This window comes from Microcaecilia unicolor, chromosome 1, assembly GCF_901765095.1.
Source record: "Microcaecilia unicolor chromosome 1, aMicUni1.1, whole genome shotgun sequence".
Taxonomy (NCBI): domain Eukaryota; kingdom Metazoa; phylum Chordata; class Amphibia; order Gymnophiona; family Siphonopidae; genus Microcaecilia; species Microcaecilia unicolor.
The window spans coordinates 634639583-634667233 of NC_044031.1; the positions used below are offsets into that span (position 1 = coordinate 634639583).

Genomic DNA, 27651 nt, shown 5'->3' on the forward strand with positions numbered 1-27651 from the left:
GACCATTGATCTGACTCAGCATGGCTATTCTTACGTATGTTTGCCTGCAAGCCTGAAGGCTATTGAAGTGGTGTACATCCAAGCACAGTGGGTATTTTTCTGTTCCTGGAGGGCTCACAATTACAAAATAAAAGTTAGTGTGGGATTTCCATCTGGTTCCTTGGTTTAAAGACCACTGCACTAACTATTAGGCTGCCCCTCTGCTCTTTGTGGCCACTTTCTAAGAATGCTACCATAATATAGATGTCCATATCGCTTGTTTTCCTCACTTATAATTTGGATGTTCCAGTTTGTAAAATGGCTGTTCATGCTGGACATCTCCAGCATACAGATGTCCACATAGGCGCCCCGTATAAGAGGCTTGGGGAGGCTAAGCCTCCCCAGCCCAGCTGTGACCTTCGCGGCGGCCCCGCCTGCCTCCCTCTCCAAATGTACCCCGAGACTCCCGACGACGAAATCTTCTGCTGCCTCCGCTTCTATTGAGCAGCACAGCGGCAGCCAGGAACAACACCTACGCTCATCCGCTGCTGCCGCTTCTCTCGGAGCCAGCATAACATAAGAAAAAGACACGCGGGGCCACAGCAGCGTTCAGACATGCGTTGTCGGCTCTGCCGGTCTCTGCCCCGTGACGTCAATTTCCCGTTCCAGGGGCAGAGGACTGGCAGAGCCGACAGCGCATGTCTGAAGGCTGCTGCAGCCCCGCGCTTCTTTTTCTTCTGTCAGCACTGCTGTAAAGAGGCCTGGGCCGGAGGGAGAGAAGAGAACGTGTGGAAACGGTAGGAGGAGAGAGAAGGAGAGCAGGAGAGAGCCAGGGGACATGAGCAAGAGCAGTGGAGAGTCAGAGAGCGATAGGGAAAGAAAGAGGGGACATGGAAAAGAGCAGGGGAGAGCCAGGGCCATAAAAAAGAGCAGGGGAGAGCCAGGGACCTGGAAAAAAGCAGGGGAGAGCCAGAAAGAGATGGGGAGAGAAAGAGGGGCCATGGAAAAGAGCAGGGGAGAGCCAGGGACATGGAAAAAAGCAGGGGAGAGCCAGAGAGAGATGGGGAGAGAAAGAGGGGACATGGGCAGGAGAGAGAGAGAAGCTGCTGGGGAGAAACTGGGGGAGACCCTAGCTGTCAGACTGAGAAATGCTGGCTGGATGAAAGGATGGAGAAAGAGGAAAAATGCTGGAAGGAGGGGGCAGAATGAGGGAAGACGCTGGTAGGGAGGGAAAGAGGAAAGACACTGGAAGGATGGGGTGAGAGAGGACATGCTGAATGGAAAAGGGTCAAGAGAGAGAACTGTCTAGAAGGAAGGGGAGATAGAGGAAGACAATGGACGGAAGGATTGGGAGAGGATAATGTGTGGAAGGATGGAGAGAGAAAGAGGGATGACACTGGATGGAATTGTAGGAGAGAAAGAGGGAAGGTGCTGGACAAGGATGGAGGGAAGGGAAGTATATGCACATGGATGGAGGGGAGTGAGGAGAAATGCTGGATATGGATGGAGGGGAAACTGTTGAATTTAAGAGCTGGATCGGGATACTGAAGGATAGGGACAGGACTACAGATGGTAGACAGGACGCATAAGGACACAGGAGGATGGTGGACATGATGAGAGAAAAAATATCAAATGGAAAGAAGACACTGCATAAAACAGAAGACACTGGGACCAAAGCGAATAGAAAAACCAAATGATCAGACAAAAAAGGTAGAAAAAAGTATTTTATTCAGAATTTATTAATTGGACTATGTCAGCTTTTGGAAATATGCATCTGTGATATTTTGCATGTAAGTTTCAATTTTTCTAGTATTGCTGCATGCTGAGTCTGACTTCTTGAGGTAACTTTCCAGTTCAGTATTTTGCCTTCATATCTGTTGTGTCATGTGTTTTTCATGCGTGATCAAGGTGCAGTATCCTGCTAGCGTGTAGCATTTGCTGCCCTTTTTGTCTTGTTTTTTTTACGAGGTAGTGTATTGGTGTTTTAGAGAATGGTATAATTACAGTTCTGCCTTTCCACGCATAAGGTTGTGCTCGTCCTGTCTTTGGAATTAGTGCTGTTATGGTTTGGTAAGGTTATGAGTGTGTTTTTGCACAAGTTTGTGTATAGTGTTTTGCAGTGGAGAGATTGTGTATTGGGCTTACTGAGGTGGCACCAAATCATCAGAAAGGGTTTTAGAGCCTAAATCATGACACACTACCTCTTGAAGGATCTACATATAGTCGTTCATAAAAGGAGCTCATTGTGAACACTTTCCACCCTAAAAGGATGTTTTGTGGCTCTACATGAGAATTGTGATATTATGATCCCTTGTTTCATATTGTTGACGGTCTGCATTTTCCATATGGGTGGTATATTGGTTTATTAGGGTCTGCTCAGTGTTATGGTACAGTAAGGTTTATGAGTGTGTTTTTGCACAAATTTGTGCATAGTGTTTTGCAGTTGAGCAATTGTGGTTAGTACATGCTTTGAGCAACCACTTTATTCTTTGACATATGATACATATTTAATATCTAAATTTAATAAAAGGTATTAATTGTGACTTATTTTTACTTATTTTTTTTCTGTGTTGTCAGACAATTACTAATACTACTACTACTTGACATTTCTAAAGCGCTGCTAGGGTTACGCAGCGCTGTACAATTTAACATAGAAAGACAATCCCTGCTCAAAGAGCTTACAATCTAAAATTATGGATGTAAGCCCCGCCCCTGGCCCTGCCCCTAACCCCGCCCCCTTTAGCCTCCCCAAACAGTTGGGCCACCGACCGCCTATGGATGTCCATCTCACATATTTTCAAACAGGAAATCTCAACATATTTCCTGTTTGAAAATATATGAGAAGGATGTCCATTTGGGACGTTCAGATGTGGATGTCCCTATTCTGAATTCAATGTCCTTTCAAAAATGCTCCTCCACATAAATAACTAAGCAAACTTCTAGTGAAATTGTGCATTCAGTAGAGTGTTTTCTACAGATCTGGGCAAGGTACTAATTGCAAAATCCAAGATTCCCATGGAGTTGTTAGCCTATGATGCATATGTTTTGCATATTTTTAAATGATAAGTTGTAAGATGCTGTGCTTCATTACAAGCAATGTCAGAACGACTGCAGATTATTTGAACTTTTTTTTTTTTTAGGATTTGGTAGTAGAAATGGAAGCTAGGGCTGGTGTGTTGGAAAAAGAGAAAGATTAGCTTGGCAGAAACATAGCGCAGACAGAGGAACACCTTGGGAAGTGGCTTCTAAATGTCTGCTATGCAGACAGTGCAGACTTAGCAGGGAAACTTCTTCAGGAAAAGACACAGACTTTACAACAATTACCTCAGCTATGCCAAAGGTGCCAAGAAGCTCATTGGGAAAGGGATGAGCTATTAAAATTAAAGGCTGCCTTAGAAGAAAGAATCCATAAAATTATAAACCTACATACAAGCATGCATATAACATAGTAACATAGTAGATGACGGCAGAAAAAGACCTGCACGGTCCATCCAGTCTGCCCAACAAGACAACTCATGTGTGCTACTTTTGTGTATATAAGTCTGCCCAGCACTAGCCCCGCCTCCCAACCACCGGCTCTGGCATAGACCGTATAAGTCTGCCCAGCACTATCCCCGCCTCCCACCACCGGCTCTGGCACAGACCATATAAGTCTGCCCAGCACTATCCCTGCCTCCCAACCTCCAGTCCCGCCTCCCACCACTGGCTCTGGCACAGACCGTATAAGTCTGCCCAGCACTATCCCTGCCTCCCAACCTCCAGTCCCGCCTCCCACCACTGGCTCTGGCACAGACCGTATAAGTCTGCCTCGCACTATCCCCGCCTCCCAACCTCCAGCCCCGCCTCCCACTGTGCAAGAATAATTTAAAACTGTTGAGAAGCTGAATACAAAGCTGCCACTACAAATGTGGAGCCTAGGAAACAATGATCTAAATGTCATTTCACCCTTGTTTCTCGTTGCTTTGTTGGTATGAAATTTTGAGCCTAGATTCAAAGTTTCAACACAGCTAATGATATAAATGATAGTGACTAACTAATCATATTTTCAATTTCATTTTTATAGGTATCTGACAAGAAATTTTTCTAAGTGAAACTAGAATTGTTTAAAATCAGCTATTGTGAAGACATTCCTACTGGAATACATATACAAAAATGTAAATATTGTGTAGGGAGAATAAGCATTTCTAATATCACTTGACCACACAAAAAAGGTATTGTTTCAGTTCCTATAGAAAAGATGACAATAGTTCAAATCATGGATACATTTGGACTGAATTTAATTCATAAGTACTCTTAAGATAGGTAGTCAAAGCTGGAGTTATTCTATTCAAAGTCAAGTGATTAACTACCTGATTCTGTAAAAAAAAAAAAAAAAAAAAAGGTGTGTAAAATAGTTGAAAGATTGATGAAATATGCTGGTTCTAAGGAACATGGGGATTCATTTGTAAGGATTTTCCCACATTTAACTGCATGTCATAGAGAAAGGTAAGGTTATGTGTAAGACAAAAGTTAAATGGCTAACTTGTTCTACACTGCTTGATATATTTCCTAGGCAAGCAACTTCCTACCAACACATGATGGAGGTGGTAGAGAAATAATTTGGAGTTTGTAAATATGATACATTCACCTATGCTGACTGAATTTATGAGTGAAGTCCTAGAGCTGGCAAACCTTCAGTTAAATGGTTGGATTTAATTATATAAAAAGTTGAAGTGAGAGAACCTGTACAGTTATAAATTACTTGCTTTAGCAAAGGAAGTTAGGGGTCCTTTTACTAAGGTGCATTGAAAAATGGGCTACAATAGTGTAGGCGCGTGTTGTGGACACGCGCAGATCCATTTTGTAGCGCACCTGGAAAAAAGGCCTTTTTAAAAATTTTGCCAAAAATGGACGTGCAGCAGAATGAAAATTGGCGCAGTCTGAGACCTTACCGCCAGCCATTGACTTAGCGGTATGGTCTTTCACGTTAACCATACGGTAATCGCCTGCACGTCAAGTCAGAGTTACTGCCCGATTTTAGCCGTGTGCCAAAAAATAAAATATATTTTCTGGTGCACGTAGTGGACACACATCAAAAATGAAATTAACTGAGTCTATGAAGATTTAGGGTGTCTTTTACTAAGGTGTGCAGTGTTTTTAGATCGCAGTAAGTATTAGAGTGCGCTAAACGCTAAAACACCCACTATATTCCTAGCGCACCTTAGTAAAAGACCACCTAAGTAAAGAATTTGCAACACAATCATAATAAATTGTTAAATGAATACTATTAATCCAGAACAGGCAAGTCTGTTCTGCTTTTATTTTACTGTCCATACGGGGTACTGAAGGCTGTTTTCCACCTATTCCCCTTTCCTATAGAAATAGAATGTTGGCTTCACTTAGAGGCATTCCAGCAGTTCATTTATGAGGGGGACTAGGTACTAATCTATATAATCACTGGAGGGAGCTGTCTTTCTTGAGCACAAAGTAGAGGAGTGTGGTAGCCGTGTTAGTCCACTCTTAAGGTTATCAATAGACGGACTGACCACCTGGGCCGCCCTCGACCGGACCGGAACGGACCGGGAGGGAACCGGACCACGGCCGATTCCTGCCCTACCGAAAAAAAAAAACCCCAATTAGGCGAGGATCTGGAGGGCAACTGACGAGGCTCGGAGAAGCTGACCACGCCACGCGGCCCATTGACCAGCAGACGACTAGACCCAGAGCGAGCGAACTCGCTGGGTCATCCAGGTAGCTAGTGGCTGATCAATCGGCGACCTAGCGACGAGCGCCCTGACCGGACCGGAAGGGTTCGGACAGCGATGAAGTCAAGGCCCCTGTTCGGAATTAATTAACCTTCCTGAATCGGGGGACCTGACCCGACCTAGAGACAAACGCTGGGTCTGATCCTCTGGGCCGCGACCGACGGCGGGAAGAAAGCAAGCAAGCCGCAATTGACCTGACGGCTCCGAGCGCCTTGCAGAGAGGGACGCCGCTGAACGCAAAGCAACGGAGCTGCAAAACCCGACTCGCCGAACCACAGCAGGACAGTAGAGCTTGACCACTGAACCCAGCAGGACCGCAGGACCTGACCCACCGAGCCCAGCGTCAGTGGCCGATCAACCGGCGCCTGAGGCCACGCAACGCCAAGGACTGGTCAAGACACAGGAACGAGTCCGGAGGATCGCTGGGAGCAAGTCGAGCTCTCCTCTGACCAGACAACCGAGCCACTGGTCCCTGTGGCTGCCGTTCGTGACGCCAAAGCCGACCGTCGATAACCAAGATCGACTGAGAGGGCCAACCTGCCTGGAACAGAAGCTGCCTGCCGTAGCTGAACAGAGTAACAAAATACTGCATGCATGCAATGCTTTAGCATAATTTAAAAAATCCTCGCTCTACTCTGCTCTGCTTACTTAAACTGAAAGCAACTGTATCCTACGCCAATATAGCGCCTGCAACTGTTGCCATGCTTTAAATTATCTAACAGCGAACTGTTACTAAGGAAGCATGCATGCACTGCTTTAGCTTTTAGCTTTTACATAATTAAAAAAAAAAAAAAAAAATCCTCGCTTTACCCTGCTTTGCTCTGCTTACTTATAGCACCTTTTAACTGTTGCCATGCTTCAAATTAAATTGCTGCTAATATAAATGCAAATACTACCTCATATGCCTGATAGTGAACTATTGTTGCCATGCTTCAAATTAAATTGCTGCTAATATAAACGCAAATGCAAATACTACCTCATATGCCTGATAGTGAACTATTGTCAAGCATTCAGTGCAGGCTTGCCCAGTAATAATAAATTATTGCCAAGCTCTAAATTACATTATTGCCTTACTTAAATACAAATATAAGCAACACTGCGCCTGCCTAGCACTGAACTGCTGCCAGCTCTAAATTAAATTAAATTGTTACTAAGCTTAATTGAAAATGTCAGCACTACCCGCTTGAATTGTAGCCAAGCTCAAATGCAATTGTAAACTTTGTATCGCTCAAATGTACACCAGATGCCTATTTGTCACAGCGCACAACACATAGAAATGAACACCAGCAATATACTCATAACCATCCAGTGTCTGATTATATTCTTACACCCAAACACAACCCACAACCTAGACAACAACAACCCCACTACTCACAATCCCCATAACACTCACACACACACAATGCACGCCCAAAACAATAACCACAACAACCCACTTACATATCACCAATCCTATGCACAACCTTTAAGCAACCTACCAGATCAAAGACACAACAACCAACCAACTGGAATAAACCCCGGATATGTACATCACGACAAAATAAAGAAAACAGTGACAACCACAAATCCAACCACCGAAGAAACAGACAGTTAATAAAAATAAACACATCTAACCCCACCTTGGAACCACATCACCCAATCCAACTAGGATACGTCAATGCAAGATCAGCAGTAAGCAACTCAGTAGACATACTAGATTGGATTACCACAGACAAACTAGACCTCTTATTTATTACAGAAACCTGGTTCCATAGTCCTACAGACCCCGCCATCCTACAAACATGCCCACCAGAATACAAAATCACGCACTGGACAAGAAATGGAGAAAAAAGAGGAGGCGGAATAGCTATAATATACAAACCTGAATTCACCATCACAATCACAGGTGAATCTACCTCACCACAACTCGAAATTGCATCGACAAGAATCAACCATCCAAGCCTAATAGGACACCTCAACACAATCCTATTCTACAGGCCACCAGGAAAATGGCAAGACACCCAAACACAACTCATGGATTTCATCTCGAATACCTGCGTATCAGCCTCAAACATCCTCATACTAGGTGACATCAACTTACACCTAGAAGATGACACCCTACCAAGCACACGAGAATTCAAAGAATTCCTACAACTCTGGGATCTGCAAACACCCAGCTTACAACCAACCCACGAAAAAGGACACACACTAGATATCATAACAAATAGACTCGAACCGGACTCCACTATCACACTCACCAATACAAGATGGACACCCACACTATGGTCAGACCACCACAAAGCAAACGTTACTCTTTACTGGCGAAAAACACAACTAAACACAATCAATAAACATGAGCGAACAACCTACACAACGAGAGGAAAAATAGACCCCACAACATTCTGGCAACAAATCTACCAGAGCGAATGGACTACAAACGCTAACACCATCCAATTCCTCCAAGAATGGGACTATATAAGCACAACAACATTAGACAAAATTGCCCCAGCCCAAACCAGAACATCACACAGGAAAAATGCAAATCCATGGTTCACCGAAGAACTAAAAAACTGAAATCACAAGTCAGGAGACTTGAACGAGCCTGGAATAAAAAGAGAGACGAACAAACACTAAATGACTGGAAACAACTTCGGAGAAAATACAAATACACTATCAAACAGACAAAAATACTACATTATAAAACATTAATAGGACCAAACTACAAAGACACACATAAACTCTTCAACCTCGTGAACAAACTGTTAGACACCACACCTGTTACAACCAATGACAAAGATATACCAAGTGTCGACAACCTTGCAAAATACTTCAAGGAGAAAATTGTACTATTACGACACAAAATACCCGCCAGCCCTACAGAATACACCACTCTCCTAGACTGTCTAGACCCAGAAGAAGGAACACACCCAGCAGACAGAACCTGGACCGAATTTGAACTATTATCAGAAGACCTCATCTCCAAAACTCTCAAAAAATATGCCAAATCCAACTGCAAACTAGACATATGTCCAAATAGCCTCATGAAATCTGCTCCTCAACAATTCATAATAAACCTAACTAGCCACATAAACTACATGCTACAAAACGGACTCTTCCTAGAGGAAAAAGGAAAAATCTTACTCACACCAATTCCTAAAGACACAAAGAAAAACACGAGCGAAATAACCAACTACAGGCCAATAGCATCCATACCACTAATAACCAAGATAACCGAAGGTGTGGTAACTAAACAACTCACAAGCTACCTAGACAAACATTCAATACTGCATGATGCCCAATCAGGATTCCGTTCGAATCACAGCACAGAAACAGTATTAGTCACCCTTATGACTAAATTCAAACAAATAATTGCAACTGGCAACAATATACTCCTCCTACAATTTGACATGTCAAGCGCCTTCGACATGGTTGACCATGGAATCCTACTACACATACTTGAATATTTTGGCATCGGAGGAAACGTCCTGAATTGGTTCAAGGGGTTCCTAACCCTGCGCTCGTATCAAGTCACATCAAACTCAACCAAGTCCAAGGCATGGATACCGGAATGTGGAGTCCCACAAGGATCACCTCTATCGCCAACCATATTCAACCTAATGATGATCCCTCTAGCAAAACTCCTATCAAAACAAAACCTAAACCCATACATATACGCCGACGATGTGACAATATACATCCCATTCAAACAAGACACCAAAGAAATCTCCAACGAAATCAATCAAAGTCTACATATCATGAACACATGGGCAGATGCATTCCGCCTGAAACTAAACACAGAAAAGACCCAATGTCTGATACTCACCTCCCAATACAACACAACCGAATTCAACGTGATAAACACACCAAACCTAAAACTTCCAATCTCAGAAACGCTAAAAATCCTCGGTGTGACTATCGACCGCCACCTAACACTTGAAACTCACGCAAACAACATAACCAAGAAGATGTTCTTCAGCATGTGGAAATTGAAAAGGATAAGACCATTCTTCCCAAGATTCGTCTTCCGCAGCCTAGTGCAATCCCTCGTCCTCAGCCACTTGGATTACTGCAACTCATTGTATGCAGGCTGCAAAGAGCAAATACTGAAGAAGCTTCAAACAGCCCAGAACACAGCAGCCAGGCTCATCCTCGGAAAACCTAAATATGAAAGGGCAAAACCACTGCGTGAGAGACTACATTGGCTTCCACTCAAGGACCGCGTTACTTTTAAAATTTGCACGTTAGTCCATAAGATTATTCACGGTGAAGCCCCAGCGTACATGACTGATTTAATAGACCTACCACCCAGAAATGCCAAAAGATCATCCCGAACTCACCTCAACCTTCACTACCCCACTTGCAAGAGGTTGAAGTACAAGACGATACACGCGTCAACCTTTTCCTACATGAGCATGAAGTCTTGGAATACACTTCCGCGCAACCTAAAAACGATTAGCGAACAAGCCTCCTTCCGTAAACTACTGAAGACTCACCTGTTTGAACAAACTTACGGAAAGAGCCAAAACACTTAGAAACCACACTCACTGTTCACCAACTCAATACACATCCACTTCTGATCCCCCATCCCTCTATCCAGTCAATCATTCACTTACTCAAGGAACAATGTACATTATATACCTAGGTTTCTAACAATGCCCTTTTTTCCCATTGTCTCCTTCTAATGTTTCCATGTTGATGTCCCATTGTTATACTCCCATTGATATTCGAATGTCTCGCACAACTCTGTTCAATGTAATCCATAACTTAGTCGTATCAAATGTATTTCTATTATTCATGTCTTATTGTAAGCCACACTGAGCCCGCAAATAGGTGGGAAAATGTGGGATACAAATGCAATAAATAAATAAAATAAATAAATAAATCAAACAAAATAAAACATGGAAAAGAAAATAAGATGATACCTTTTTTATTGGACATAACTTAATACATTTCTTGATTAGCTTTCGAAGGTTGCCCTTCTTCCTCAGATCGGAAATAAGCAAATGTGCTAGCTGACAGTGTATATAAGTGAAAACATTCAAGCATTACTATGACAGTCTGACAGGGTGGGAGGATGGGGGTGGGTAGGAGGTATGCATGGGGACATCAAAGCATATCATTGATATTCTAACAGGATGGGTGTGGATAGGTGAGGGGTGGGGTGATCAACAGAGACATACAGCTTTATGGTTTATATTGGAGGCTCCTGCCAGAGAAGTCAGTCAAAGGAATTAGAAATCCATTCTTTAGGCTCTCCTCAAAATTTTCAGGTAGCACTTGAGTTTAGGATCTGAGAGGGAGTAAATTGTGCAAAATGGGACCATTGGCCTGGTTTGTAAGTCTGTAAGGTAATCATAAGATCTATGTCGGCAGGGGCGTAGCCACGGGTGGGCCTGGGCCCACCCATTTCCACCCAAGGCCCACCCAAAAATAGTGGATCGCAATCGCAACAGCAGCTTCAGGTGAGTCTTTTTTTCCCTCCTCACCCCCACCGCAAAGCATCTGGGCGCCCACTGGCAGCGTTTCAGACCCACTCCGGAGCCTTCCCTCTGTGGCTGCTGAGATGAATCTCTTTCCCCTCCCTCACCCCTGCCGTAAGCATCTGGTTTAAATTAAGGGCGGAGCCAGCAGTGATTCGCTGAGCACTCCGGAGCCTTCCCTCTGCCACAATCTGCCCTGGAAACAGGAAGTTGTGCTGAAGAGAGCTGATCTTGTGGAGTGAAGGCTCTGGGGCAGGTCTCCTCATCTGTGATCAGCGAAGCGATAGTGAGGGAGGAAAACGGAGTGAGTGGCTGTACCTGTAGGGTGGGAGAGGGACAGGCTGGGAGACAGTGGCTTCACCTGCGTGGGGGTGGGAGGTGGGGGGGTCTTGAGGCCATAGGGAAGGGATTGGAGAGAGGTTCTGGACCTTCAAAGGGGGGGGGGGGGGTTGGCTGGAGAAAAGGGAGAGAGATTCTGGACCTGCAAAAGGGGGGAGATGGCTGGCTGGAGGGAAGGGAGAGATGTTTGGGACCTGCAAGGGGGGGCTGGCTGGCTATAGGGAAGGGAGCCAAGTTTGGGACCTGCGAGGGGAGAGGTTGCTGGCTGAAGGGAAGGGAGAGAGTTTTGGATCTGCAAAGGGGGGTGGTGGCTAGCTGGAAGGAAGGGAGGTTCTGGACCTGCAATGGAGGGGGGGTGGCTGGCTGGCTGGCTGGATTAAACAACATTCCCGGAAGCCAGGAAAGAGAGAAGTCAGTAGCTCATACTCAGATAATGAGGCGAAAGAAGAAAAAAACCTTTTCATGCCCAGAATGTGGGAAAACTTTCACACACAAACGATACCTGGTAAAACATGAGATAGTGCACAAGGGAGAGAGACCTTTCGCGTGTGCTGAATGTGGGAAGACCTTCAGTCGGAAGGACAGCTTAATCGAACACCAGAAATTCCACACGGGGGAGAAGCCGTTTCACTGTACTGAATGTGGACAATGTTACATTTTGAAAAAACATCTCAGAGCGCATCATAAAATTCACACAGGAGAAAGGCCCTTTCCGTGTTCTGAATGTGGAAGAAGTTTTAGGGTCCGGAGAGAGCTAAGGAGGCATCAAAAAACCCATACTGGAGAGAGAGACTTTCCATGTACAGAATGCCATAAAGCTTTCTCACGAAAGGAAGGCCTGGATAAACACCTGAGAGTCCACACGGGAGAGAAACCATTTCCATGTTCAGAATGTGGGCAAAGGTTCAGTCGCAAAGATCTTATCAAATATCACCAAAGGCGCTATCACCAGCCGCTAACTTCAAGCGTGGAAACATCTTCTGAGGCTGACTAGAGTCGGTAGAAAAATCACAGGCTGGAACACCAAAGGACCAACATGAAGAGCAGTGAATTTTGAGACTGAAATCATATCACGTACCCTGGCATGGTAGTGAAGATCATTACTGTCATTTGTAAAACTAACTCATTTGGAGACATTCCAGCACTCTACCAAAACCCTCATCCACACCCTTGTCTCCTCTCATTTAGACTACCGCAATCTGCTTCTTGCTGGCCTCCCACTTAGTCACCTCTCCCCTCTCCAGTCGGTTCAAAACTCTGCTGCCCGTCTCGTCTTCCGCCAGGGTCGCTTTACTCATACTACCCATCTCCTCAAGACCCTTCACTGGCTCCCTATCCGTTTTCACATCCTGTTCACACTTCTTCTACTAACCTATAAATGTACTCACTCTGCTGCTCCCAGTATCTCTCCACACTCGTCCTTCCCTACACCCCTTCCCGTGCACTCCGCTCCATGGATAAATCCTTCTTATCTGTTCCCTTCTCCACTACTGCCAACTCCAGACTTCGCGCCGTCTGTCTCGCTGCACCCTACGCCTGGAATAAACTTCCTGAGCCCCTACGTCTTGCCCCATCCTTGGCCACCTTTAAATCTAGACTGAAAGGCCACCTCTTTAACATTGCTTTTGACTCGTAACCACTTGTAACCACTCGCCTCCACCTACCCTCCTCTCTTCCTTCCTGTTCACATTAATTGATTTGATTACTTTATTTATTTTTTGTCTATTGATTGTAAGCTCTTTGAGCAGGGACTGTCTTTCTTCTATGTTTGTGCAGCGCTGCGTACGCCTTGTAGCGCTATAGAAATGCTAAATAGTAGTAGTAGTAGTATTAAGGGAAAAGGCAAGGGAGAGAGGTGCTGGACCTGAAAGGGGGGGAGGAAGATGGAGGGAAGGATGAGAGGTGCTGGACCTGCAAGGGAGAGAGGCTGGGGGCTGTAGAAAAGGAAGAGCGTTGTTAGACCTGCAAGGGGGCAGACTGGAAGGAAGGGAGAGAGGTGCTGGACCTGTGGGGAGGGGGGGGCTAGAGGCTGGAGGGAAGGCCTGCAGGGGAGGCTTGAGGGAAGGGAGAGAGGTGCTGTACCAGGAGGAGAGATTAGAGGGAAGGGAGAGAGATGGCGGATCAAGGGGATGAAGGAAGAGGGAGACAAATTGTTTAACCCACAGTGGGAGAAAGAGCCAAAAGCTGGAAGAGAGAAGCAGAGTAGCTGGATAGGTGGGATCGGAGAGCAGAGAGAGACATTGGTGTGAGTGAGGAAGAAAGGGGAGATACAGAAACAGACGTGAGATGCTGTATTGGAATGACATATGAACACAGAGGGGTAATGCCTGACAGAGAGGGGGGAATGTGGGATTAGAGAGGCTATGCTGGACACTGGGAGGGAGGGGTATATGGTCACAGGGGAGAGATACTAGACATAGGGGACAATAGGAACTCAAAAGGGGGATACTGGGCATGTGAGGACATAGGGACACAAGGGTTGATGCTGGATACAGGGGTAGGGGATAGAAGGGTGGTGATGGATGCAGGAATTTGAACATAGTGGAGATACTGGACAAGGAACTATAGGGACACAGAGATGGGAGATGGATGGTGGACATGGAGAGAGAAGAAATGACAAATAGACAGGAGACCCTGGTAAGTGAATTAAGACAGAAGAAAGCAGAAACCAGAGACTAGAACCAAGCTGATTTGAAAAATAAAATAACCAGACATGAAAAGGTAGAAAAAAAAATAATTTTTTTCAATTCTGTGATTAGAATATGTCACATTTGGAATGTACATCTTGCCAGAGCTGGTGTTAGACATGGCTGGAGCCCAGGCCATAAATTTGGGAGGGAACCCCAAAGCCCATCACCAGACTGCACTGCCTTCAGCTTCCATCATGCTTGTGGCTCTCTCTCTGGCCAGGCCACCAGGGGACCAAGAGCAATTGCTCTACTTGCACTCCAACACCATCCCTGGCACGTACTATATTTATATTTTGCACAGGAGGAAATGCATTTCTTTCTGTATCTCTGGTATTGTATTACATGCAAGGTTTGGCTTTTTGGGGTTTTGGTTATATTTATGTTTATACATTTTAGTCAAGTATTCTATATTTGGCATTTTTATTCCGTGTGTGTGATCGAGGTATTCTGTTAGCATGAATTTTCTATGTAGCCTTCTGTAGTAATTTTGGTTTGTTTAGTATTCCCAATAGATGTATTGATATTTTACGGCCCCACTGTAATATGTAGGGCAATGCCTTTTTCATAGGTAGGATCCTTCTTTTGGAAGTTAGTGCTGGCATTGTAGATTTGCATTAGGTTATGAGTGACATTTTGTTTTAAAGATTGTTTTATTTACTATATGGCGGCTGTTGAGATTATGGTGAGTTTTATGGGGAAATGTCCTAACTCTGCTCTTTACCCATTGGGGGAGGGACAGGGGGTTCTGTGGATGCAGAATTTATTTGCCTTTAATACTAGACTATACTTTCTGGGATCATTTCTATAGCGTGTAACTGGAAAGATATGTTGAAAAGTGTTTGGTCTTGCTATACAGGCTAAGTATGTGTGTTAGGGAACCGAGGCTCAATGGAGGTGGAAGAGTGCATGCAATCTCTTGTACTTCCCCCCTGAAGCTTGCACTGCTACCCTTATTGAAGTTATTGGGAGTGGGGTAGAGCTGGAGCATGGGGTGGGGAATCAGGTGGCAAGTTTTTCAGTTTCAAAAAAGTTGGCAACCCTGGTGCCATAGGCGTAGTTTGACTGTTTCATTTGGGGGGGCAAAGAATGGGCGGAGCATATTAGCATATCATTTGCATATATACATATGCAAATGAATATGCTAATATGGAGAAAGGAATTGAAATTTACAGACAAAATATCACAGATGCACATTTCAAAAAGCTGACACATTTCAATTAATAAATTATGAATAAAATACTTTTATCTACCTTTGTTGTCTGATCATTTAGTTTTTCTATTCGCTTTGGTCCCAGTGTCTTCTGTTTTATGCAGTGTCTTCTTTCCAGTAGGCTTCCCTCTGCTCCCCACCCTCCCAGTCCCATCCATCTCTTGCTCCTTCCCTCTGCTCCCCACCCCTCCCAGTCCCATCCATCTTCTGTTCCTTCCCTCTGCTCACCATCCCTCCGTCCCATCCATCTTCTGCTCCTTCCCTCTGCTGTGCCTGACCTCTCCCAATCCCATCCATCTCCTGGTCCATCCCTCTGCTCCCCACCCCTCCCAGTCCCATCCATCTCTTGCTCCTTCCCTCTGCTCCCCACCCCTCCCAGTACCGTCCATCTTCTGTTCCTTCCCTCTGCTCACCATCCCTCCGTCCCATCCATCTTCTGCTCCTTCCCTCTGCTGTGCCTGACCTCTCCGAATCCCATCCATCTCCTGGTCCATCCCTCTGCTCCCCACCCCTCCCAGTACCATCCATCTTCTGTTCCTTCCCTCTGCTCACCATCCCTCCATCCCATCCATCTTCTGCTCCTTCCCTCTGCTGTGCCTGACCTCTCCGAATCCCATCCATCTCCTGGTCCATCCCTCTTCTCCCCACCCCTCCCAGTCCCATCCATCTCTTGCTCCTTCCCTCTGCTCCCCACCCCTCCCAGTACCATCCATCTTCCCTCTGCTCCCCACCCCTCCCAGTTCCATCCATCTTCCTTCTACTGCCCCCCCCCCGCGAGGTCCAAGATCGTGACTCCGTTTACCCCCTCTCTTCCTCCCTCCCTCTGGTGCAGGCAACAGTCTTCAGCTTTTTCAGCATTCCTGGCAGCGGTAGCGATGTACACGCTGCCTTCGGTCTGCCCCGGAAGCCTTCTCTTCAAGTTCCTGTTCCCACCTATGCGGGAACAGGAACTTGAAGAGAAGGCTTCGGGGCAGAGCCAAAGGCAGCGTGTACAACGCTACCGCTGCCAGGAACGCTGGAAAAGACTGCTGCCTGCGCCGGAGGGAGGGAGGAAGAGAGAGGGGTAGACGGACACGCTCCTCTCCGTCCGCTTGGCTTCCCTGCCCGCGTCCCGCCTTCCTCTGACGTCAGAGGAAGGCGGGACGCAGACAGAGAGGGCAGGGAAGCCAAGCGGATGGAGAGGAGCGCGTGCCTGCATGTGTTTTTTTTTTTTTACCTAATGGTGCGGCGGCGCCTCGTCGTCATTTGGGGGGGCATTGCCCCCCCCTCGCCCCCCCCCCCCAGTCTACGCCTATGCCTGGTGCCCACCCATCTGACCTGTTGGCCCACCCAAAAATTGCTTTCTGGCTACGCTACTGTATGTCGGTCAAGGTATAACGTAGACTCATTGTCAAAGACTTCCTTTTTGGTTGTGCAGGGGTCCAGAGAAACTGGATCCCAGAGACGGAAAAGAGCTGGCTAAGAAAAAGGGGGAAAAAAAGCACTTACAGAGATTGAGTTAAATTGCAACTCAGCTGGCCAGACATAGAACCTTGCCTGAAATCAAAGTTACATTTTGTCAACAAAGCTTCATCTCCAGAGTCTTGGCAAAGCAGAGTGCCTGCACATGATTATATAACCTCTCAGCACCAGGTAAACAGCCTTAGCCACACAACCTTAAGAGACAGCATTCTTCTTTGTAATGTGGGCCATCCAAGTTTCAAGACTACTCAGTAAACCATTATCTAGTTTTGTTTCCCACTCTTGGAGACCTCATAAGACAGTTTAATTTGGTCTCAATAAGTACAAAGGAACACTCTGATAAACATTCAAAGATGTCAGCTATCCTCTGCCAGGGTTAAATGCTTCAAGTCAATTTCTGAATACTTTCACTGCTATACATATGTATTGTTTGTTTTAATAATATCATTTATTTCTGTTATACCTGTTTGCATTTCATTTGAAAAGAAAATACACTAAAGTAAAGGTTATACATTTGACTTATTGTGTCTGAGATCATTTAAAGTGAGGCAGCCTGGACAGAGAAATCATATTAATTTGTTAATTCTGTTTAACTTTGGTTCAGTCCTGCAAGTGGTAGAATGCCATCTGGTTTTAATTACTCAAATGTCTAGCTTTTGCTAGACTAGAGGTTAGAAAGGTCAGAGAGAAATAAAACTTTCTTTGTCCCTTTTTGAGTGATGGATTGTTAATGCTAGTTCATAGGCATAATAAATAAACCACATCTGGATGCCATTCTAAGTAAGGCATACTGGACAGTCTCGAGGGGATCAGCAAGCAGGCAGTTTTAAAAGATTAGGCTGAATGCTGTTTAGAGAGAAGGAAATAGGTGATAATTTAGATTTTGTCTTATAAGGAATTCTGATTTCTGCTTATTTTAAAATATGTTTTATTCTGTTTAATTAATAAGTTCTATTTCTCTATGTAGAATATCTTTTCAATTCAGTGTTTACATTGTCTGACTTTTCAAGTGAGATTTGTCTGCAGTTTAAGAGGTCATCATCTGGTTTGAATTATCCACAGTCCTAGCTAGGTGAAAGAGGTCAGGAAAAGTCAACTCTTCTCCTTGATTGATTATAACTAAGTGTAGGACTGGTCTCCTGAAAGTAATAACAAACCATGTCTGTGTGCCATTAAGCAAGACTGGCCCCTTGGCCCCTTAATGAATGCCAGAGCCCAGTTAGTATGAAGTTAGCTGGGAATCTGAGAATTTAATAATAATAAAATGCAGGAGATAGGTGCCACATTGTCTAGTTTGAGAGGCCCCAGGTCGTAGGTCAGTTTAGGAAATATCTGAAACCTATGTAACTGATATTTTGAGTAAATGTGTAGAGATAATTAGTTCAAGACAGGGTAATCAATCTATTCCTTACCATCTGGTGAGAAAGGGGGGCTAGAGGGGTTTAGGACAATATATAAATGAGAACAGAAGCAGCTTACGTTAGACGAGAAGGAACCAAGACAGAAGACAGGACACCGAGAGCTAAGACACAGAGAGCTAAGAGAAGAAGAGGGTTAGCGCTGATGTCCTACTTTGTTTGCTGGCAAATAAAGAAGACTTCTCTCTCATTCTGGTGTGTGGTGTTTGACTCCTGAAGTACCACAGATTCTGCTAACAATAGTGGTAATTCCTGCATCAAAAGTATTTCATAGGTGTCTGGTATAAAAGGCTTGGGGAAGCTAAGCCTTCCCAGCCACAAATGCAGCCAGCCTTCACATAAAAAAAACTGCCCGCAATCCACCCAGCAACAAGCAACAGAGGATCTAAGAGGCCCTGCTTTGCAGCAGTTTCTCCTCTTCCTCCTCCTCCCCTCTTTTTTTGCAGCGACTTCTCCTCCCCCTCTTCTTGCAGCAGTTTTTCCTCCCCCTACCCCAAACCCCCTGCGACTCTCAGTTCAGGGCTGGAATCCTTCCTGCTCCTTTGATCGCTACCAGTAGCAGTTACAGGATTATGCCTCGGCCTTCTATACCACGGGTCCCGGCTCCTCTGATGCAACTTCCTGTTCCACATAGGTGGATGCGCGGGACCCGTTATGATAGAGAAGGCTGAGGGAGATCGCTGTGATTATTACAGTACTGCTTGCAAGGGATCATTGGATTATGGGGACGGTGGGAAAAGGAAAGACGCTAGAACCACAATGGGGGGGGGGGGGGGGGAGGCTAGAGACACAGGACCTGGTTGTAGCAGTAATAGAGAGAGAGAGGTAGTTACTGCTCTGCTGGACCTTGGGGGGAGGGGGATGAACAAAGAGAAAAAGTGCTAGAAGGGGGAGGGATTAATAGATGTTGGACCAGCTGGTGAGAGGGAGAGAGAGAGTGAGATTGAGTGTATGTGTTTTGTGTGTATGACCAAGGAGCAGTATTCTGCTATCATGTAGGGTCTGTGTACAGATCTTATTGCAGTTTTGTTTTTGTTTCCCTACCCCCTCCCCCCCACACACACACTAGGTAATGCATTGGTGTTTTAGGGTCTGGTGTAATATTTACAGTATTGACTTTTCATGTATAAGGTTGTTACTGTTTCAGTCCTGGGAGTTAATGCTGTTATGGTATGGTAAGGTTCCGAGTATATTTTTGCACAAAATTTGTGTATAGTGTTGTGCAGTGGAGGGATTGTGTGTTGGGCCTTACTGAGGTGATATCAGAACTTTAATATATTTTTAGTTTGTCATAACATCAGTCACGATGTGATGGCTGAGGGCAACTGAGATGTGTAAGACAGTAGAGTAGCAGACTGCCTGCAGGCCTCAAATAGAGGCCTAAGCATCATCTATGAACTTTTTCAATCTAGTTTAATTGCCTAAGATACCTATATATATATATATATATATATATATATATACACTGAATTTTCTTGTCACTTTATTCTTTGGTACTTGATACATATTTTATATCTAAATTTTAAAACAGGTGTTACTAGCAACTGCTTTGCTGACCCTTCTTTCTACATATTGTCAAAGAATTATGGACTCAGGCCTTGCCCTGGCCCTGCTCCAGCCCCACCTACTTTAGCCTCCCCAAACAGCTGAGCCAATGACCACCTATGGCAACATTTCATGCTACCATGGTTGACTTGATAAAAGTATATATTTTTGAGGCACTGGTCTTGGGAGCTGACCCGCGAAGAGCTAGTTGGTGCCCAGCCTGTGTGTGTGGTGCGACCAGGGTTACATGTCTGAGAGCAGCAGCCAGGAGCCAAACATCTAGGACCTGACATGGAATGACATGGAACCATGTGACACGGGGTGTTGCGGCATAGTTGCCTGCCTGAGGAATCTGCTGGTATATCACATGTGGACTGATGCTGTTAAAGTCCAAAATGGCAATTGTATGTAAACCTCGAAAACGAAGTAAATTGTTGCCGAAAAAGAGTTCTTTTAGTCACTGGAACACGGAACCTAGCTGTTTGGCTCAAGGCTGTTGCTCTAATAAACATTTGCACCTATTTCCTGCGTAAGCATCTTGTGTTAGAAGATTTTCTATAACCCTACTCCTTTTCCTTGCTGTTGTAGCTTCATAGTGGTTTGTTTGCTCCTCCACCTTGGTAGTTTCTATTTTGTTATTTTTCTCCACACCATCCTCCCCTTCATTCCTCTCCACTTTAGTCTCTTACCATTCATTTCACATCATTATCCTTTTCTCAGATCTTCTTCCTCTCTTCTCATGTGTTCTTTCCACTTCCCTCACCCTTCCTCTTGTCTTGCCTTTATCATCTCTTTTCCCCCCCTTCATCTTCCACTCTTCAACCCCTCTCCTGTTATCTCTCTCCTTTCTGTCATCTGTCAGTGTCCCCTCTCTACCTTTCCCAGCACAGGAACAGAAGAACATAAATGTTGTCAGAAACCCAGTATCCTGTTTCCAACAGTGGCCTATTCAGGTTATAAGTATCTGGCAAGATCCCAGAACAGTAAAACAGATTTTATGCTGCTTATCCTAGAAATAAGCAGTGGGTTTTCCCAAGTCCATCTCAATAATGGCTTATGGACTTATCTTTTAGGAAATTATCCAAACCTTTTTTAAACCCTGCTAAGCTAGCTTCTTTTACCACAGTCTCTGGCAACAATTCCAGAGTTTAATTATATGTTGAATGAAGAAATGTCTTCTCCAGTTTGTTTTAAATTTAACACTTAGTAGCTTCATTGCGTGCCCCCTAGTCCTAGTATTTTTAGAAAGAGTAAACAAGCGATTCACGTCTACCCATTCCACTCCACTCATTATTTTCTAGACCTCTATCCTATCTCATCTCAGCCATCTCTTATCCAAACTGAAGAGCACTAGAAGCTTTACCCTTTCCTCGTAGGGAAGTAATCCCATCTCCTTTATCATTTTCGTTGCCCTTCTTTCTACCTTTTCTAATTCCGCTATATCTCTCATTCCCTCCTTTCTCAAGGCACATGATTTATCTTCTGCACACACTCTCTCCCTCCTGGCACACACTCTCTCCCTCTTACCCCCCTCAGGTCCAACATTTCTCCTTTTTTCTTCACCCCCCCCACCAGGTCCTGAATCTCCCTCCCTCTCAGCTTCTCTCCCTCCTCCTCCTGCAGGTCCAGCCTTTGTCCCTCGTCCTCTCTCTCCCCCACTAGGAGCAGAATATTGCCCTCATTCTCTTCTCCACCTCCCCTCCTGAAGTCCGGCATTTCTCCTTCTTCTCCTGCCTGCTCCATGACCCACCATATCTCCCTCTCATGCCTCCCTTCTTCAAGCGCAGCAGCAGATTTAAAATAAGTATCAACGGAGGGGCTATAAGAAGCCAAGCCTTCTCCACTTCATACATGATGCATTTTGCTTTTGCTCTGATGAGAATTGCTGATTTGTTGTTTATGGAGAATGGTTTATGTTAAAACTTCAATAAAATAAGATTTAAACTAAAATAAGTATCATGCACTGCAGATCCTTCACACTCTTGTTACAATATTGGATAGTGCCCCTCTTCCTCCCTCCCCCCCCCCCCCCCCCCCACAACTACTCTCATTCTTCTGAGACCATAGGATGTAGAATCCGTGACCAAAGTAATGATTTCTGGCTCTTTTCCTTGCAGAGCTGCACTCCTGACAGGCAGGTATCAGACACGTTCTGGAGTTTATGGAGTATTTGAAGTGAATTCCATTGGAGGACTACCACTCAGTGAAGTCACCATCGCAGAGATGTTGAAGCCACATGGCTATGCCACAGCCATGGTGGGCAAATGGCATCTTGGACTTGGCGCCAATGGGACCTTCCTACCCATACATCAAGGCTTTGACAGTTTTTTGGGGGTTCCTTACTCTCATGATCAGGTAAACATATTTATTTTATTTCTTATATTCCATTTGCAAGCCTGAATGCTATTGAATCAGTGTGTCGCGTTCTCGAGGACCTTGGCATTCTGTCAGGCTTCTTCCCCGGGAGCACTGGGTTCGTGAGTCCTTGGACCACTACCGTGGAGCGGCAGTGGCAGGCAAGGTCACCTTCAAGGTAGAGACGAGGCAAGACTGGGCTGGAACCCCGGACTGGAGTTCTGCACAGGAATACACAGGACTGGAACGCACCGGACAGGTGCACACTGGAGCGGAGCCCGCTGGACCGGGACACACTGGAGCGGAGCCCGCTGGACTGGAACACACTGAAGTGGAGCCCGCTGAACTGGAACGCACTGGAGTGGAGCCCACTGGACTGGAACACACTGGAGCGAAACCCACGGGACAGGAGCACACTGGACCTAGGCTTCACCTACGCTTAGCCACCGTTCCCCGAGGGTTGAGCCCTCAGATTCGGGCAGCCAGCAGGGCTTACAGGAAAACCGGAACTTGCAAGCAGGAACAACAGGAATCAGGATACAGAAGTGCCCCCAGGCACCTAGGCGAAAGCAAGGCCGACAAGCAGGGAATGTCCGGGTTCCGGCAGAAGGCAGGTTCAAAGCAAGTCTCAGGGCAGGCGGCTAGCAAAGCAGTAGTCAGGGTCAAAGCAAAGTCTCTGGGCAGGCGGCTAGCAAAGCAGTAGTCAGGTTCAAAGCAATGGTCAGGGCAAGGAGCAAGACTATGGCTGGAGCTCCAGTATCAAGGAGTACTGGCAACAGACAGAACAAGGGCTGAAGCTCCAGAAGCAAAAGAAAACACACACGGGAAAACCAGAAAGCTAAACACAAGAAGACTAGTAAAGCTGTACACAAGCTAACAGGAAAGCTATGCCCAAGCTAACCAGTCATACACTAGGAACTCACACAAAGCAGACACAGGAGAACTAGTAAAGCTGTACACAGGCTAACAAGCAAAGCTGTGCCCAAACTAACTAGTCATACACTAGGAACTCGCACAAAGCAAACACAGGAGAACTAGCGAAGTTGTGCCCAAGCTAACTAGTAACAAGCTAGAACTCACACTGAACTGGACAATGTAGCAGTGCACAGAGCACTCTAACATACCAGGGACTTTAGACGATGCAAAAGCAAAGGCTGCAGTCTCTAAGTGATTAATAAAGCCCTTCAACACCAGAGGCGCAGGTGCAGCAATCTCTAAGTAACTACGGAGGCTGTTCAGGCACAAACCAAGGAGCAGGCAGAAAGCACAGTGAAACACAGAGAGGCTTCCCACATCCAGGTGTAGTGTAGTGAAGCAATTAGTTTCATGCTGCTGGATGCAGCCAGGACCGGGAGCCAGAGCTAGCTCAGAAAGGACAGACAGAAGAAACAGGAGCCAGCTAGGAAGCTGACCCCCAGGAACAAGGTAAGTCTGAGGGTGGTCACGGCCACAGACATGACACAGTGTACATTCAGCTACAGTAGGTATTTTTATCTCCCTGGAGAGCTCACAGTCTAAGTTTGTACCTGAGGCAATGAAGGGTTAAGTGACTTGCCCTAGATCATAAGAAACTGCAGTGGGATTTGAACTGGGCTCCCCTGGTTCTCATGCTGCTGTCCTAAACAACAGGCTACTCCTCCACTCCATGCAGAAGTGTTTTCCAACACATGGAGAGTGACACCGAGAGAAATGTTAAGCTTTAGTTTTTAAAGAATGTTCAGGCCAAAAAATCGTCTTTGCATTTTAGAAACAGTAGTATTTTATAAAACGCTTATTAAATATCTAGCCTTTTATAAAATATGTATAGTACCACAAAAAAAAAAGTTTAAAAGTGTATATGGTGGCATACACATCAGAAGAAGCTAGCAGATTACATTCAAAAAATTGTGACATCACTTGGGGCCTTGCACATGTAAATAGCACTACTTCCATGTATAAGTGGCATGTTGACACATGTAAATATAAGTAGTGTCTGTTCTAAAATCATTATACATATAGTTAGCCTTTATACACATGTAAATGGCATCTATCCCTTCTAACATCATAAATAGACTCCATTCACATATGGGTTCCATGTTGATGAAGTTCAAAAGTGATGAGGAAATAAAGAGGGATGTGATAGAGATTCATAAACCTTAATGATAAAAATAATGCACAACGGGCAATCATTTTCACATGTAAAGTAATTACTAGAATATGAGATAATGATATAAGAATGAAAAGATGTATACTTGGGAATTAGACAACTACAGTATGGCCAACCTCCGCAGTCTTGCTGTTCCTGCCTACCCTTCTCTTACTTAGAATATCTCCTTAATGACAATGGTAGAAGCTTGATACCTTTTAAGAAAGTGTTACCAGACTAGCCTGTAGTCTAAGCAAGGAAGGTTGTAGTCTTCTCCTAGTGATGTATGAACATACCAAGGTCTTGCCACCATTTTATGTTGGTTGACATTGTTTTCTCTTAACTCATCACGCTAGCTGTGTACATGTTGACTGCACCACTTTTTGTGGCCCTCTACTATGCCAGGTGATTGAACATGTAGATTTCTATTAGTAGTTCACCTAGAACCTACTCCCATCTTATCTGTCCACCAGCTGGTTTTACTACTAATCTTTCTATCTGTTTCAAGCATATTTAAATTTCGTCACAGTTTGTTTACTGTTCTCACTGATGGTAGAGGCTATTCCGTGCCTCTTCCAATGAAAAAATATCCTATATATAAATTTATTGGGCTACTCTATCAGTCGTGCTGAAAAACACACTGCTTGCTTACTTTTTCAGTTTCTCTTGGCTCTTCTCCTTTACCTCACTTCACATTAATCCACATATCAGGGGCAGCCCTATACTTGAGCAGTCACGTTTTTTGCACATGGCCCTCCACAACCACACCTGCAGACCTCTGCACTGCTGGGCCTACAGGCCTCTACTGGTATGTGGACACTGGGTCAGCATGCCCCCCCCCCAGAGACAGCAGTTTCAGAGTAAACAGAATGCGAGTCATGAGAAAGAGAAGGCAGGGTGGGTGGGGGGAGTGGCAAGATGGCGTCCTAGCTTGCTGCGTGAGCGTTTTGGGAGCCTGCTGGAAATACCTCAGTTCTATTCTTGTGTTGAAATGCCCCATACTAAGCGGAAAGCGGCGATTAAAGGGCAACCGCCGATAGCCCTTACCTCGAGTCCAATCCAGCAGACCCTAGACCGCTACATGAGAAGCTTCCCGGTGGAACATGGTTTGGCGAGTCCCGCGTTGAGCGACGCCGATGGAGTGACGTCTATCTTGGGGCCTGATACCACGCTATCGCCGCCAGTGCTGATGCGACCTCCGTGTCCTGCAAGTTCCAGGGCGGGGTTAGCAGGTCAAGCTGAGACAGAAGACGCTGACAGTTTGAGTTTGCTTGGCGGTTCCTCCCCTGGACTAGCAGAAGGAAGTATACTGGAGCAAGGAGCCCCACAGGAGATTACTCTGACGGCTATTTGGCAAGTGGTCCAGGGACTTGCAGCTGAGGTGGCTAAATCAACTAAAGAAATGTCCACAATAGTGAGTAAATTGTCTACAATGTCGGAATCCTTCGATAAAGTTAAAACAGAGGTAACAAATCAAGTATCTCAGATAAAAGAGGAGGTAAATACAGTGAAATTGACTGTGGACATCTTGGTTAAAGATAAAATGTTAACAACTCGCAAAATAGAGCAAATTGAGAACTTTAATCGACGTCTTACACTTATATTGACTTTTCCAATTTCACCAGCATTATCATCTTACGATTTCTTTAAAAAATATTTACAAGAGATTCTGAAGCTCTCTCCTAAAGATATTCCCCCTTGTAATAAAGTCTATTACCTTCCAACTATTCAGAAGCGTGGAGAGGCTTCTCAACCAGCAAATATGGTGAATGTAGTCCCTCAGAGAAATGATATTGATTTGCAGAATTTAACTGCATTATTAGAAGACTCTATGGTTGAAATATCTAATCGGGGGACTTTGATAGTATCCTTAGTATTTGAGCAGGACTTAAATATGATCATGAAACTATACTTCAAAAATTCCTCTGCACTATTCTGCGGTCAAAAAATATGGGTATATCCTGATGTTACCAAGGTGACCCAGCAAAGAAGAAAACAATTTCTGACCTTGAGAGAAGAAGTAAAAAAAATTGGGAGCAACTTTTACATTAGTTTATCCCTGTAAATGTGTGATACGTTTATTAGGTGTTAAATATGTGTTTTTTGAGCCAAGTCAGCTGAAAATTTTTCTGGACTCTAAAAATCCAACTAGCCGACAGACTGGAACAACTGTATCAGCTAATAGAGAATGATGGGATAAAGAACAGAACTATGCCAATTATGGTTTAAATTTTGATTTGCCTTATTGAACTCTCCTTTAGTTTTCTAAACTCACTCCCCACAAAACAAAACAAATGTTGTGGTCTAAGGAAGAGATAGAATATTATGTTTAGATATATTTATCTTTTATTTTTCAATTGCCTTATAACTGTTTCTCTATATTACCTTACAAATTGATATTCATTTGTAATAATTTGAAATTTAATAAATATAAAATAAAATAAAAAGAGAAGGCAGGGTGCTTGAACCTGAGGGAGATCAAGAGAAAGAGTGGCTAAGGATAGAAGGATCGGATGACTAAGGGGTAAAGCCCAAGAAGAGAGTGACTGGGGACAGGGAAAGAGCACAAAGGGTGGGGAACTGGGGATGGTGGAAAGAATGAGAAAATGGGTGGCTGGAATGGGGCAGAAGACCGTTGCTTTGATGATTGTTTTTCATTGCTGAATTTATGTTTGAGTACCATTGAACAATGGATGAAGAGGAATTACTTAAAACTGAACGTGGCTAAAACTCAGATTTTACTTTTGTCTAGTCTGTGTGACAGATGCCCCTTCCCATTTTCAATAGATGAAATCTCCATTCCAATCATGCAGACCGTTCAAAATGTAGGAGTTATGTTGGATTTGCCCCCGAGCAAGAAATCACGTTTTAAATACAGTATAGCAAGTTTTCATTAAATTGAAAATGGTTAGACGATTGAGAGATTTGATGAATGCCTGTAATTTTCATACAGTAGTACAAAGTGCAGTTTGTCTTTCATTTGATTATTGCAATGGACTATTAACTGGAATTCCAAAGAATTTATCGAGGGCCCTTCAAGTGGCTCAGAACGCTACAGTGCGAGTCATTAGTGGTTGTTCTAGGTATTCACACATCACCCCCATTCTGATACAGCTCCATTGGTTGTCAATAGAGTAGTGTATCTGTTTTAAAATTTTATTATTGGTTTTTAAGGTGTTGAATAGTGCAGTATTGGTCCTGGTTTCCTGAAAGCTAAGAATTTATCAGCCCCCCAAGAACACTGAGGTCCTCAAATAAAAAAATCTACCGGATGTACCTTCCGTTAATTCCATCAGACTGGAAGAATATAGGTCCGCTGTGTTTTT

At 44.6% G+C, this 27651-nt stretch overlaps 1 protein-coding gene across 1 annotated transcript in view; it reads left to right on the forward strand.

Annotated features, from left to right (window-relative positions):
- LOC115481786 (arylsulfatase A-like) overlaps positions 1-27651 on the forward strand; it is a 79924-nt gene that overhangs the window by 4590 nt on the left and 47683 nt on the right. Inside the window, exon 2 of the mRNA XM_030221172.1 lies at positions 21963-22200. Within this exon, the coding sequence (XP_030077032.1) occupies positions 21963-22200 (238 nt within the window). The remainder of the gene's footprint in view (positions 1-21962; positions 22201-27651) is intronic.